The sequence below is a fragment of the Sparus aurata genome, chromosome 17, assembly GCF_900880675.1.
Source record: "Sparus aurata chromosome 17, fSpaAur1.1, whole genome shotgun sequence".
Taxonomy (NCBI): Eukaryota; Metazoa; Chordata; class Actinopteri; order Spariformes; family Sparidae; genus Sparus; species Sparus aurata.
The window spans coordinates 33,232,433-33,248,066 of record NC_044203.1 but is presented as its reverse complement, the minus strand read 5'-3'; the positions used below and the strand labels follow the sequence as shown (position 1 = coordinate 33,248,066).

Genomic DNA, 15,634 nt, shown 5'->3' with positions numbered 1-15,634 from the left:
GTTTGTGTTAATTATCCTCAGCCTCCACTCATAGATGTCCAGATGAGTCTCAGTAATTAATAAATACATTTATAAACACACGTGTATGTGCTCACATGCAATCTAGTGTGTAATAAACCATTTTATTCTGCTTATAAATGCACCATTTAGGAGATTTAAAGGAGACTGTTGTGTTATTTTAATGTTTAAGGAGCTTTTAAAGACTCCCACGACACATTTATAACAAGGCCGCACTCATTTTCTGTGATATTATCTTTTGATTAACTCTCCATAAAGCCAGAGTTTATCACTGCTGCAAAGTGAAACTTTATCAAGGAGGGAGGTTTATTTTCCAGTGAAAGTCAAACCCACATCATGCCACAAATGGCCGCGTAAACTTTAAAGGTCTAACGTGGTGGTTGCATGTTTGTTTGGTGACGGTGGCGCTGAGCTGCGTTCGCTGTAATCCTTCCTGCCGGCCTGACTGACAGCCACAGGTTGAGCAGCAGGTCTACCTTCGGTTTCTGTCTACTGCGGAGGAAAGCTGCTGCTCTGACCTCACCGCCCTGCGATGGTGTCTCGATCATCAGATCCTACTCACCGTTTTTAACCTCTTCACCTCTTTATGTTCCCGTCTCCATTTCACATGTCATCACATGCAAAGTCACAAAAAACATGAGCTTTTGGAGGCAGGTACAGGTGGTTTTACAATCATTGATTCTGAGTTTGTGCAAATAACTTCAGGTTAGGCCGTTTTCAGGTCCAAATAAAAGTTTATAACCGCATTAGTGATGTCTTCGCAAAGCTTTTGGACAATTTAAGTGTACTTACTTTGCAGCTGGTTTAGTTGTTGCCCAGTAAGAAAAGAAAACCTTTTTTTACATAAAAAGAAAATTCTAATTTTGCATCATTTTTGACCATTGTTTTTACCATATCTGTGCACAAAAAGTTGGAAAAGCAGAGCAGATAATAATTTATCAATGCCCAAAAAGCTTAATTAAGAATTAAGCTTGCTAAAGAGGACTAACTACAAGTATTAGATCTATCATTTAGTCTGTTTGATGCTCTTCACGTTGAATTTGGCTAAGGTGTTGCCCAAAACGTCTTGAGTGCTGCGCCCAGGCCTTATTATCGTGTGGAAAAACCCCTGGACTGTATTCAGTCCAGACTGGAAAAGCATCTGAAACAGCATTTACACCATCATCGGACACTAAAAGGCTTCACTGAACCTAAACTGTCGACATTTATTTCGGGTTTAGCAGCTCTTAAGGAAACCCCTTTTTTTATTCAGTCGTAGGGAGAAACAAATGCAGATCGACTGTAAGAAACTGAAAAAATCCCCAATTGTTGAGAAAATGATGTTATGTGGAAGCTTAATCTGATCTGAAGTGGACACAAACAAAAATATCCAGTATTGACATGATGTGTGAGTGTAACCCAGTCTGTCTCACACACACACACACACACACACACACAGACTCGTTCACACACACACACACACACAGACTCATTCACACACACACACACACACACAGACTCATCACACACACACACACACACACACACACACACAGACTCATTCACACACAGTGGGAGATTTTTGCCTCAAACGGCCCACGAGGGGCGAACACTAGTGCCGACTGAAAACACCCACGCCACAGGCCATCACTGCTGCGAGACCGGCGACAGGATTGGAAACACGTGTGAACTAATACCTGCTCGAGGCCCTGAGCAAATATATATCGCCTGGGCTAACCTGCTAATAGCCTTAATTTGTAATGTAAACAGTAGAAGAGTTTGACACTCACTCACCTAAGGTGCCTTTTCCTGCGCTGCGCTGCCTCTGCTGCCTTCGGAGGCTGTGGAGGGACTGGGGGTGGGGGGGCGACAGCGGCAAAGTTACAGCCAGCCTCCGCCGTGCTATCTGTTAAAGTAATTTTCTCTCAAAGAGGAATTAATTTCCTTTCTCAGGCGGCCCGCAGCGCCTGTGGCACTGCCCGGGTCGTCCAGCCGGATCCCCAGAGTGACGACTTATTGTGACTGATGTGTAAAACCTGTGTGAGCGACGACGACTGAGAAAACTTTTAGATTTCTGATTTGTTTTATAGACTTTAATGTTGACTTTTTACACTTTAAATTACAGTACGCTGTATTAGAGACGATCACACTGCTGCTGTGAATTTTAAGCATTTAAAGTAAAGAAACATTTATACAGTGATTATTTATCTTCATATAAATAAGATATATGACAGATCTGTTTATAAATCTTAATAATCTGTATAAATTATTCAACTGAAATATCTTAATTGCTTCAACTAAAACCAGATTTGTATAATTTTCCTCATAATTTTTCTGTTAAATCAACATTAAACACCACTTTGTCATTTTGCCTGAGACTGAAACTACAACACCAGCACCAGTGACTGAATGCAAACAATTAAACCAGAGTACTGTACTTTTGTAGAATTTGAGGTACATGTACTTTACTTGAGTATTTCCATTTTCTTTGCTACTGTATTCTTTTTACTCCAACACATGTATTTGATAGCTTAAGTTGCTAGTTTCTTTGTAGGTTTCATGCTGCATCAGATCTGTAGCAGCACATTTTGAAATGTATTTATTTTATCGGTAGTCAGAGAAAAACTAAAATTATTTTATTACAAAATATTTTTATTATTTTAAGTGTATTTAATTATTCTCTTTAACTTTCTGTTTTTTAACGCTCACCTTTGCCCTCTGAGGATGAATAAAGGATGATCTTATCTTATCTTATCTTATCTTGTCTCGTCGCTCATATTTTGTAATAACATCAGTTGAAGCACATTTCTTAAATCTGTTTTAGTTTTATATGAGTCTTGTTACAACTCGCGATAATAATATTAATCATCTTTTTCTTTCTCTCCCGTCCGTTTGCTGGCTTTTATTCTTCCTTCACGTCTTGAAAATGACACTTTTACGGCCTTAATGATTTAGCGGCGCGCTGATGAGAGCGCTGACGGTGTGAGATTTGAGTGTTTGATGTATTTTGAGGTTGGAGGTGGATGAAATATTTCATCTTATACAAACTCATGAAACATTTCCGGGAATTCATTTCTGGTCGCTGTCGATGCCGCTGAGCCGGGGATATAACTTTCCGCTTGCATGTGCGGTTCATAAATAATGATAAAAAAAAATATTACAGGTTCAGTTTGATTAAACAATACTTTAGTAGTTTATAATCTTTTAAGCTTAGCCCAGATTTGAGCTCCATGACCTCATACTGAAGGTCAAACCTGTATCTGCTTCTGTTGATTTGATGATGTGAGGTGTTTCATTTCAAAATAAGATAAACACTCCTATAAAATGGTTACACTAAATTAAAATGAACCCTGGGAGTTTTTTTTTTTTAGAGTAGCAGGCAGCGCACTTGGATGATAAAATTGAACCCTTATTGCAGACTGGATCCTCTTGCATTGCAATGAATATTATTACTTTGGATCAAAACTTCTAATATGGCTTTTAAAAGTAGTGGAGACTCAGCAGGATTTCTACGATACACAAGCAGACAAAATGAAGGGCAAAGGAAACCCTCAGAGCTCTGATGGAAGCAACAAGCTTCCAGAACACTAACAGTATTTTAAAGGGTCAAAGCTGACAAAGACAGGGTGACACGCACAGTTAACCCCTGACACCTCTCCCCCCCCTGTCCTTCCACACTCTCTCAGCCCCCCCCCCCCCCTCCAGCCCCTCTCCCCCCCCCAGGCCCCACCCATGAACCATTAAGGCTGTTTTCTCGCAGGAAAGAAAAAGATGGCCACCGGAGGTCACATCCAAGTCCAAAATAAATTGCCCTCTTTCCTGAGGCTCAGCCATTTTAATAGTACAGATTTATTGTGCTGTGCTTTTTGGAGGGTGATCATATGTATGTGGTCAGTAGCGCGTATGCAGTCTGTGACCCAGCCTCCCTCTCACGTTACACCCTATTTATAACATCCCCTCCGCCGGCTCCCCTCGTTCTGCAGTTCCTAGGAACCTCCTTCTGCTCCCAGCCTCGAGCTCCAGTCCCCTCTTCCTCCTGACATCTGAGAGGCTCTGCTGCAGCTTATCCTGGGCTAACTGTTTATCCTGTACAGCCTGGCAACTGGCCGCATGCTCCGGATTATCACAGGACACCCATTTCAAAACACACTTTACTTTCTGCTGTGACTATTCGAGAGTATCTGAGTTTTTTTTTTTGACAGAAGGAAAAAGTTCTGGGATAGTCGAGGGGAAAAAGAGAAGCATCTTGGATATGTGCTTGTGATCTTTTTGCTTTTGCTTGATTTAGTAACTTTATCCTTTTTTTACTCGCCCTTCTCGCCTTTCCTGGAGGGCTGTGTGTGTTTGCACACCATGGATCACACACTCTTTGGCTGCCTGCGGAGCCCCCACGCCCCGGCGCAGGCCCTGCATCCCGCATTCACCCAGTCTCCCCTGACTCTGCACGGACGCTCGGACCACGTCTCCTACCCCGACCTGGCCTCCTCGTCCTCGTCCTCCTCCACCTCCTCACCGTCGCCCTGCATCATCTCCAGCTACCCGGTGGACGACGGCCTCTTTGCCGGGCAGCACCACCACCACCACCCTCACCGCGGCCACCTGCCCTCCCAGCAGCATCACCACCCGCCTCAGCACCACACATCTTGGCATATCCCACAGATGCCGTCACCTGGCAGTAATACACGCCACAACCTTTGCCACCCGCACTCCCACTCATCCCATGACAACGGGCCCACACCCCCAGACCTGGGCCACCCTGGTGGGCCAAGTATGTGCGCCAGCACCCCCAGTCTGGGCAGCGGCAGCACCCCTACTGGGGCCTCCTGTGTGCCTGCTGATTTTGGCAGACAGACTCTGTCACCTGCTGAGGCCGAGAAGAGGAACGGCAAGAGGAAAAGTGACAGTTCAGGTAAGAGGAGCTGAGATCAGAGTTTATTATTTCAGTTCTTCAAGCCAGGGCAGAAAATCTGGAACAAGTCTAACAGCAGAGATTTGATTCCTCACCTGTTTTTTCTTCAAATATCTTGAATAAATAAGGTGTTTGTGAGACATTGCGTAACTGAAGACTTAAAGTTCTTCGGAGGGAATTTCCAGCTTCTCTTTGTTCAGTCTTATTGTTAGTTAAACATCCTCGCACAGCCTAAATATCAGCATTTTAAGAAATTCCAAGCAGAGCTCAAGAATAACACAAACATCTGTACTTGTCATTATAAATCTTTCAACACGTAGCTGTTGAGATTTTCTGCAGCTCTGATAGAAAAACAAAAATCCGTCCGAAAAGCCGTTGGAAGGTGTCGGCTGACGCGCCGGGAGGCTGAAGTGTGGAGCAAAGGCCACATCGGAGCTGTGTGGGCACATCTGACTGCTGCCATGTTTTGTTTTAAAAATCACATCTGGTTTGTTGCGACACTCTTCAGAGGGCAGAAAATGAGGCACACAGTAAAGAATTAATGTCACGGATTGTAAAAGACTACAGCGGCGCCTCACGCCACACTAAACACCCCGACAGACCTGCAGGCTTTTCAGCTTATTTTCTCGTCTGAATCTGGCAGTTCAAATACAATGAAAGGATTCAGGTTTAGATTTAATAATTGGATGCAGCATTGATTTATTTTTAGGCAACTTCAATATAGATTTTAAATGATCTTAACTTCACAACTTGTTTCTGCCACTTTAACTTGTTACAAAAATCGAGTAAATTGATTTATATTTATACAATCAAGCGGATGTTCTGTACAGTTCACCTGCGCTGTGAGCTTTAAGGAAATGTGTGACTTTGTAAAATGTGTGACCTTAAGGCTGTTTCAGGTGTTGCAGCCTTGAAGTCTTAAAAATCCTTTGTAAGTTGTCAAGTTTTTGGAGATAATCTGTAAAATGTAAAGCTGTTTTAAAGGCTTCAAATTGCCTTGAGACAGGGACACAGTCTTTAAACAACCTGTAGATTAATTATCATATACTCAAATAAAAAAGTAAATAGAAAAAGACAGATTTAATTGGAAGAAAACCTGAATTGCTTTGCATAATGATGATGAAATCCCTCTTTAAAGGCTGCAACCAGATAAGTAACACCTCTCTGATAACCTGCAGGACATTTCCAACCTGCAGTCCCCACAATAATCAATCACTGCATGACAAACCGCCAGCTCGGGTCGCGGGAGTTCTCGTGCGGAACTTGATATTAGTGAGAGCGCTTAAGTTTTCCAGGGAAAGTGTGCTCGCCGTTCTCTCTGTCCATTTGAGGATTGCGGGTCGTCGGCACCGATCCTGCACCCTTTTAAAGGCCTCTTTGTATGCACAGCGTATCACCTGCGCCCGAGCACTCACTCATATCCCCGTGCGCGATCATTTTTCGCTCAGGATGCTGGTGGTCACCTCGGAGTCCCTCCTGCTGCGGAGTTTACAGAACTCAAGTGTGCAAAATGTCACAGGAATCCTCACTGTGTATTTCCTCTGGAAACGTGTTTGTGGGTTACAAAACCAAATACTAGAAAGAGCAGGAAAAATTCACAGGAGCTCCAGAAGGCCGTAGTTCTGTCCTGAACATAGAATAAAACAAAGTTATATCACAAACAGCTTCTTGAGAGGATATAAGGTGTCATTTCTTTGGTTTAATAGTTCTATTATGTCCTCTGTCCACATGCAAAATGTTACAACTGTAAGTTTGAATCCAAAGTTCAACGCACCCCCTCCTGTTTCCTTTCCTCCTTTGTGAAATCATTTGGAAAACCGAGCCTCTTGCTTCCAAATCCCACTTCCCCTGTAACAATAGTTACTGCATACTCATTACATGTGCTGTGCATTCTCTCCACGCTTACACCAATCACGCTGATTATTGGGCCTAACTAGGCTGCTGACTCAATCAGCTGTCTAAATATTACACCGCTGCCAGTTGCATGAGATAGAGCCCCGATTAGGTTTCACCATCTGGACACAGAAACCTGAATTTAGATACAGAATCAACAACAAAACCTGAGAGCTCATTTCCATGCTAGTTTGAAGCATCTCAACTTTCGGTGTCTTAACACTCGCTTGTGATTGTTTCCTCTAGGAAGGCCGCAGGGTGGGCTAATGAGATGAGCCAGCTCCTCGGTATTTTCGGGTGTCTGGTTTCTTCATTTTTTTGCGGCCGAGCTGCAGAGTTTAAGTCCTATAGAGTGTCACTCGGTGCACTTTGCTGAGTGTCTGGGTTATATTTGCATAGACTCGCGCTGTCATGGGAGTGGTCGTTGTTTAAAAAGTTACTAGATTTTCTGTGTGGAACAATAAAAGGTGCTTGAAGTCTTATTTTGCCGCGGCGGTGTTGTAAAAAAAAAAAACAAAAAAAAAAACGAAGAGTGAGGTGCCCGAAGGCTCCTCGCTGGCAGACTTCCCCCCGTGGAGAAAGCTGTAGAAAAACACCGCGGATGTGTCGGTGCATCTGAGTTCAACAAACACGCAATTTGTCTGTCATGAGAGAATAAATCAGAAAATCTATATTTTTTTGCTGCTGAGTAGAAGACAATATTGTTGGAGGGTTCCCTCCTGCAACCCAGCTCGGTTCATTTGGGAGCCCTAAACGAGGTGCCCGTCCTGTCTGGGTGCGTGTTTTTTCCTCATATTATTCCTCCTTTTTTGTGGAGAGATGAAAGTTACAGCGGGGACCTAATTGCTGTGGTGTAGTGGCTGTGTCATAAAAGCCCGCCGCTCGTTTTAACTCCAGGCCTGCTGGTCTAAACCAGCTGGCTGTGTTATTCTTTTATTTCTCCTTACACAATGTCTGTGTTTACCAGGGAGAGCGGATAAATACGACTGAAGGCCCCGCTTCAATCAGCCACACACTGTTTGGAGCACTCGGCTTGAAATTACAGGGAGGGAACGGCAAGGTCAAGGGGGGAGCCGGACCCAGGCTGCGGGTCAAGCAATGATCTGTTTCATTTCATAAAATTCATGTGGGAATTCTTGCAGTTTATATATCTGTTTGTCCTTGGCTCTGAAACCGTGTGAGTGACATGCAAATATAACTTTTGTGGAGCAGTTTCAGTTTCATCTTCTCTTTCGGCTCTCAAGGGAGCTATTTTGATCTGAAAAAACCTAATTAGAAGGAAGATCCTTTTTCTTACACAAAAAAAAACAGAACCACCAGGAGTCCCTCTGGGTGGAAGTGTTGGGTGAGGAGATAGTCGTTGCTTCAGGCTTCGTAACGTTTGCGAGCCTGGCTCCGTGCTGCAGGACTATTTACAGTTTGGCTTGACGCAGGCCTGCTGGATTAACACACACGGCAGAACAGGACCGCAGATGAATTAGCATGCAATCACTGCTGCCTTCAAGTGCAACGTGCAACTGAAGCGTGTCCAACAGAGAAAACCACAAAGGCTGCGCACAATAGGAAAGTTTTGGAGGGTGAATTAACCGTACGTGTTTTTCTTCAGAAAGCTGGTGGAAATAGCCAAACAAAGAGATTTTTTTCCAGAGTGATGAGCTAAAGTGGAGAAGACACGCTGGGGATTTTTATTTTTTAATTCTTTCACGTGTTTATCCCACATTTTTGCAAGAACTCACGTGTATTTTTTTTTGTTTTGCTGTATTTTAATTGAAGTCTTAATCTACCATCACATCCTCTGTCTTCTATTATCTGTGACATATTCAGGTAACAGTTAAAGTTAAGTGAAAATTATGTTTTCATGACCTTTGCCTGCAACCTCCAAATATTTAGAAATGTCCATCTTAATCATTCAGTGATTACAGGAAATTCACCAATTTAGTTTCAGTTACTGGTATTTTGAAATCTGCAGAGAAAGTGTTAATCAGAAAGTTGGGACAAAATGATACAAATAGTTGTACTGAAAATAAAACTAAAGTAAGAAAAGAAACCAGAAAATAAATGTTATGTATCCTGCAAAACCATATCCATACAGAAAATATAAGATTACAGCAACAGCTATTTAATCACAGATATAACAGTATAACATATGAAAACTCTCAGTTTTTTCAGATTAAATGCAGGAAAAGATGCATGAGGGTCATTTAAAATTATTTTATCCCCTGTGGAGTCACTGTTCCAGCGCACTAATCTCATTTTAGACGACTGAGTCTGCTGTTAAAATGCAAAAACATCCCGCCTCTGTGTTTGATCCCCACATTTGAGGGATGATTATAAAAAGTCAATGGCCGATATATCAAAGTCAGAATTTTTTTTACTCACTGCTTTCAGGTGAGGTCTCAAAAATCCAGTCTGGGTTTGGGTTCTAGTCGTGGCAGCAGATTCCTGTAAGACAAATTAAACCCATGTTGGCAGTATAAGCGCCAGCCTATTGTAACAGCACAGCTGCCACAGTCAGACGCACATGTGTAGCCGCCCGTGAGTCCTTCCAGCCACTTAAAGTCTTCATAAACAATGACTGAACAATAAAGTGTGATTGACAGCTCCCATTGTTTCTCTTACCTCGCTTCTTTTCCTCCCCCCCCCGCCGACTTGCACCTGCCACATAACATTCGCTTTATTTTTTTATTTTTGTTGCATATAAATCTGCCCTGAGTGGAACAGAAACCTGTGTGGTGTTTGGTTTCAGAGTCCCAGGACGGGAATTACAAGTCAGACGTGAGCAGCAAACCCAGGAAGGAGAGGACGGCGTTCACCAAGGAGCAGATCCGAGAGCTGGAGGCCGAGTTCGCCCACCACAACTACCTAACCAGACTAAGGCGCTACGAGATCGCCGTCAACCTCGACCTCACTGAAAGACAAGTACGTTCCCCACCCGCCGCAGATTGTTTCCCCTTGGGCTCAGACATTACTGAACCTCCCCATTAGCACATTAATGCCATGTTGTGAAAACAGACTCGGCCTTGGGACGACAGCGAGGCTCCTCGGCTCGCTACTGTGTTTTTGTAACTTCGGGGGCGAGGGGCTATTGTGCTCCAGATGTGGCTGTGTGACGGGACTATCATATTCCAGATGTTCCTGTCTATTCTTTCAAGCAGGCCACAGTCGAGGCAGGGATACGGGTTGAAGGAAGTGCTGTCTAGCAAGTCACTTCCTCTCCTACGCTGCCCCTGCAAGCATAAATTGGTCTCAGAGCGTGGGCCGCTCGTTGTAAAACGCAGACACATGAAATAAATAACAGGAGACAAATGGTTGGGGGGAAGGAAACGTCGTACAGCCTGTTGTTCTCTGACACCCGTTTGGAAGCTATAAGTCACACTTAGTTGACACCTCGCCAGTGATATTCTGCGGTGTGAAACAGTGTAGATTGAATGTAAAGAACAGGCGAGTGAGAAGCGAGGATGAAGTTTCAGGTGATGCCTCGGATGTAAATCACAACTAAAAGGAACAGCTCTCCCAAAAAAATTCAAATGTGGTCTCAGTCAGTCTTAAATTCTCAGCTCCAGTTCAGTTGTTTAGGAAAATGCTTCAACACTGTTTTGCTGTGAAGCTTCAGAAACGTTTTGTCAACAACAAAACTCCTCCTGACTTTCTGTCTGCATGCGGACGAGTAGATAATGACTGAGTGAACTGTTCCTTTAAGTTTGCTAAAGAAAAACATGCGTGAGCCTTATATATGATGTGTTTTTAAGGATTTATGTATCTTATGTCATGCTGAACTAAAATGTATCATGAAAGCCAAGTGCTTCCAACCTTACAGATAATAACTCTACTAGATGTTTCTGATTGTGGACATTTTGGTTTGAGCACATGGAAGTAATAACATCAGCGAAGGCTCCATCCCATTTAGTGCCAGAGCCCTGCTTCTAATCGTGCATGCTGGTTCAGTGGTCCGGCTCACTGTGGAGCCTAAATGGAACAGAGCCATGTTACTAGATACACCTGCTTTTCCCTGCAGTACCATATTAAAATGAACCCCCATGAGAAAAAGGTTAGCAGTATCACAGAAACTAAAGCTGCTCTCTTCCACTTCGACTCTGTGGCGCAACGGTAGCGCGTCTGACTCCAGATCAGAAGGTTGCGTGTTCAAATCACGTCAGGGTCAAACTCCTTTTCACAAATTTCCACGTTTGCAGGACTAATAAAGGAATTCTGATTCTGTAAACAATAAACGTCTGACCGCGGCTTGTCAACAAGTCAACACATCCTCTTACCTAAACATACTGATATTTATATCGACAGACGTCTGTCACCGTTCCTAAAACTCCTTTGCTCCTCCTGCTGTTATAATAACTAGGAAAACAAAAAGATCGCCGTCTAACAACAAACAACAGTATGAGTCATCTAACCTGCTCTCACAGACGGCCTATATGGTCGTTAATGGATCCGCGGTTGATTATTGATCCGTTCTTCTGCAGAATAGCGCTGGGTGATGTGGTTTTAGAATATGATCGTGATATTTTGAGGCTTCAAAAAATATAAATATCTCGATATATAAAAATCTTTGTAATTCAAAATCCGACATCACGAGAGAACGTGAGTAATGCTAAGAACGTCAGTAATGATGTCAGGGTTAGTGGCTCAATTCCCCATTGAGCCGACCATGCTAAAAATGTCCAGTCTGCACCCGCACCGCTGCGTCAGGCTTCAGATAAAAGTGTCCATCTAAGGAAATCTCTCAGTGAATAAAAACGTCTGCATGCGCGTGTTAAAGGCCTGTCAGAGTAATGCGAGCAGTAAACCTGCACAGTCGCATTTAGACTCTTAACTCCTCGATCTGGAAGCGACTGGAAACTGTGACATGTAAAGTGATAAATGCGTCATAAATCGTATAAGTAGCCCTTCTGCTTCTTCTTCATATTACGAAGGTGTAAAAAAAAAAAAAAAAAAAGCTGTGAAGGAATACTCCTAAATACCACCACGTCAGGAAAAACTCCGCTCAGCTCCGCAGGGCCACCGAGCACACAGTTTGCCATTGTAATTCCACTGAATCCTTCTTCCAGACTGATGCAATTAATCTTTTCGTGGCTCGAAGCCGCATAAAATGTGCATGAAATTTTCTTCAGCTCATGCAGCAGGAGTTGCGTGTGACCTCAGTTTTGTCAGGGAAAATATACAGCAGGAGATAGTGAGGTAAATATTGGCAATACAAACAGCTGGCCAGGGCGCGTGATTTATGCTGCGTGAGCTGTTTGGGGAAGTTTGATGGATGTTTTATGTCTTTGTAGGCCGTGAAACCTGGATTATTTTCAAAGATGGCAGGAGCGGAGCTGCACGGCCGAACTTCTTACATGTTAGGAGTTTTTACAGCAGCATGGGAACGGAAAAAAACCCCCCACTGAATTAAATAATCGGGATCTAAAACGGGCTATATTTGGTTTAAAAGTTAATGTTTTTGTAGACCTCTAAATTGCATGTACGACTATTTTAAAAGCATTTAAAAGAGAATACTTCACTGTGAAGCAGGAAGTAACAACACACTGAGATGTAGCCAGTTAAATGCTGAAACTGTACAACACCTTAAAACCAGATTCAGCTCAGCTCTTACCTTGATGTCTACGTATCGTTTGGCTCACAAACTAATCACATCAATTAACTAAGGAGAGTACAACTGCATATGTGGTGTTTTACAAAGTACCCAAAAGACGTACAGTAAAGATATTGTATTAAAATATTACTTTAGTAAAAGTGAAAGTCACTGTGCATGTGTGGAAAAAGTAGTATAAATTGTTTTATGGCTCCGGATGAAGCTGCTTGTAATCTGATAAATGTCCTCCAGTGATGTCACTCAGTGGCTAAGTTACGTTATACTTACTTTGAGACCTGTAAATACAGTTTAATGTAGGAAATTGTTGGAGTTACCCTTTAAGCATGTAGCTGATTATCAATTGTGTGTTTCTTGTTATGTTTTATGCTCTTAAAGCAAAAGAAATTAAAATCAGTGACTCCTGAACGAGGCATTAAACCAGTGGATCGGCTGTTCTTTCAAACTCAGGGCGGTCCAGAGTGGCGGTCAAAGTCGGCCCATCAGATAAATTACTGTCTTTAATTACTTTAAATATGTAGGACCCCTAATTTCTGATAATCTTGACGCTTTGTGCAGGAAGTCGGTCAATTAAGGGAATTGCCTATTAGGTCCGAGGCCTTCAAGAAACTGAAACAAATCCAGCTGCCTACGATTTAACACTTACCACAACCTGGATGACTGAGAACCTTCATCAACACCACAGTGGGTGTTTTCGTTTTGGCCTGTGGTCCAACTTTAAGTTCAGTTTTTGGCCCTCTGTGGGAATTTGTTTGTGCGCTCTTGTTCTAACTTCTCAGAGGCTGAATTAGACATTGGACTCAGGAGTCTTGGATGCGTTGTGTACCAATCTAACTGTGAGTTAGCAGCACAGGTACAGCGCTGGTGGGTCTGTGCACGTAAGCCTCGAGGATCACATGTCTGCTTTGACATCAGAGTCGAGCTCATATAAGCGATCCTGTGCTGGACTCGCTCTCCCCTCTCCTCCTCTCAGAAAAGGCCTCCAGGCTTGTAAAGAATCCGAAGTGATACTCAGCACGGCGTACGCCCCTGACGTTTAAGACAAACGTTTGTGCTGTCAACTAACTTCCTGACCATGTGACCGCTCGGTCCCCTCGGAATGACACTCCCCAAAAATAAACCCACCCCACCCTGCGTGACAGGAGCGAGCCTTCCCCCTCTCCTCCCCCTCTCTTCGGGTGCATGTGTCGACACTCAGAGGGCCTCTGCTGCTAGTTGACGTGTAAACCGTTTTAAGCAACAGCTTAATCATCAATCTGAGGGACGTAAATATGGCCGTGGCTGTTGAGTCAGGGAAAAACCGGCAGACGCCAAGCGGCAGATGGAACACAACATCCACACGTAATTACTGCTGGAGAAACAGCAGCCAAACTTCTAGAAAAAGTTGGTGTCAAGCAGGACGGCTTCCTGATAGCTTTTTTTATTATTTTGTGACCGTTTGCTCTCTCATTAAGTTGACGTTTGCTGTTTGCTCTTCCCCCCTCCCCCCCCCTCGAAAGGTGAAGGTGTGGTTCCAGAACAGGAGGATGAAGTGGAAAAGAGTGAAAGGCGGCCAGCAGGGGGCGGCTGCTCGAGAGAAGGAACTGGTGAATGTGAAAAAGGGGACGTTGCTGCCGTCAGAGTTCTCTGGCATCGCGGCGCTCCACCACTCGACGGACTCCTTAGCCAATGAGGACAGTCAGGACAGCGACCAGAGCTCCGACCACGCTCACTTATGATGCACTCACACCCGGCCCCGCCCCCGACCCCCCCCCGTAGAGTACAGGCCCTGCCTCAGGACCGTCCTTAGAAGGACTGCTGTTTGCTGATTCGCCATCGTCATACAACGATGCTAAATAAGTGTACAAATGTACAGAGGAATGTTATGTAACGCAGTCATCACGCAGGCAAAAGTGGAAATTTCAAGAAGTGAGCACATACAGGAGGATGTTGACATATTGGTTAAAAATGTCCTTGATATACGCCCAAGAAAGGGGAATAAGATTAGAATTCAAATGTGATGTTTTGGCGACACAATATTGCAGAACACTTTGGAAAATCATATGAAGTCAAACTGTTGTAAACATTCCATATTGTGTGCCTAAAAAAGAAGCAGACTAAGGTTTTGATTTGCACTGTTGAACGTCAGTCTGCACTTCAGTCAGTTGAAACTGTATAAAATGTAAATTACAATGTAATTGAGTTATTGATCAAATCACGCGCCAGGAAATCTAATGTGCCTTGCTAATATAAGTGATGTGTAAATACTTCTCAGTAATGTCTTACCTTAACAATAATTTTATACCCACACTATTCAGCTCACGCAGTAATAAACACTGACAGTTTTTTTTTTTTTGGTCTTTTCTGCCTGGAGATGACATTTTGTAAGCAAATCTGGATCCTGAAATAAGTATTTTATTAAATCCTTTCAGGGAGAATTGCAGATTGAATAAAATTTAACCAGTGGTAAAAAAAAAAAAGAAAAAAGGAATCCCATATGATTCAATAACTCTTTTTCCATCCATGCAGCCATCCATCCACTTGAATCCGGGCTGATGTGTGTGTGTGTGTGTGTGTGTGTGCGCGTCTTGAAACGAAGCCGTGATGAATTAAACATCGCAGAGAGTGAGGAAAGCTGGTGATGGGGGTGCATGCTAAATTCACCTTTGCCTCGGGGCAGGGTCGGGACTCCCGCCAAGACTCGGAGAGAGAGAACCCGCAAAGGATCGGATTCTGTTACAAAATCCAGTTGAAAATAATTTCAGGACTTGATCTCATCTTTCACCACATTGTGATTGTGCATTCTAATTTGTCGAGGAGGAACCTCACACAGCATGTGGAGGGTTTGATTTGTTTCCCCCTGCCTTCACCCCAAAGAAACCCCTAGGATGCAACTGCAGCTCAGTGCAAAGTATTCATATATATGGAGGACACTCTGCGCTCGGCCTTAGCAATCTTAACATGTGCGCAAAGTCAAAACTATGTGTGACACACAGCAAACTCATCTCCAAACATGGTCCTCCAACATCACCAGCAGCAACCAAACCAAAACCCAACTCCTGATTATTGTTTGCTTAACAGAAACAAACACATTTAGCTGTAAATCTTCGATATGTGCCTTGAATTTCACATGTTATGATAGAGACAGCTGTCCCGCTTTAGAGGTAAATGAATTCATTATCCCCTCAACTCGGCGCCAAAGGAAAGCTGGATGAAGTTTTTTGAGACCGCAGAACATTTCTGGAGCTTCACGG

General features: G+C 43.4%; 1 protein-coding gene and 1 non-coding gene across 2 annotated transcripts; both read left to right on the top strand.

Annotated features, from left to right (window-relative positions):
- Window positions 1-3,717: 3,717 nt before the first annotated feature.
- Window positions 3,718-14,859, top strand: meox2a (mesenchyme homeobox 2a). The gene is made up of 3 exons (XM_030394894.1): window positions 3,718-4,906; window positions 9,546-9,718; window positions 13,901-14,859. The coding sequence occupies exons 1-3, from the start codon at window positions 4,351-4,353 to the stop codon at window positions 14,117-14,119; spliced, it is 948 nt and encodes a 315-aa protein (XP_030250754.1). The 5' UTR covers window positions 3,718-4,350; the 3' UTR covers window positions 14,120-14,859.
- Window positions 10,890-10,961, top strand: trnaw-cca (transfer RNA tryptophan (anticodon CCA)). Its single transcript has one exon. It is a non-coding gene; the product is annotated as a tRNA-Trp (tRNA).
- Window positions 14,860-15,634: the final 775 nt, after the last annotated feature.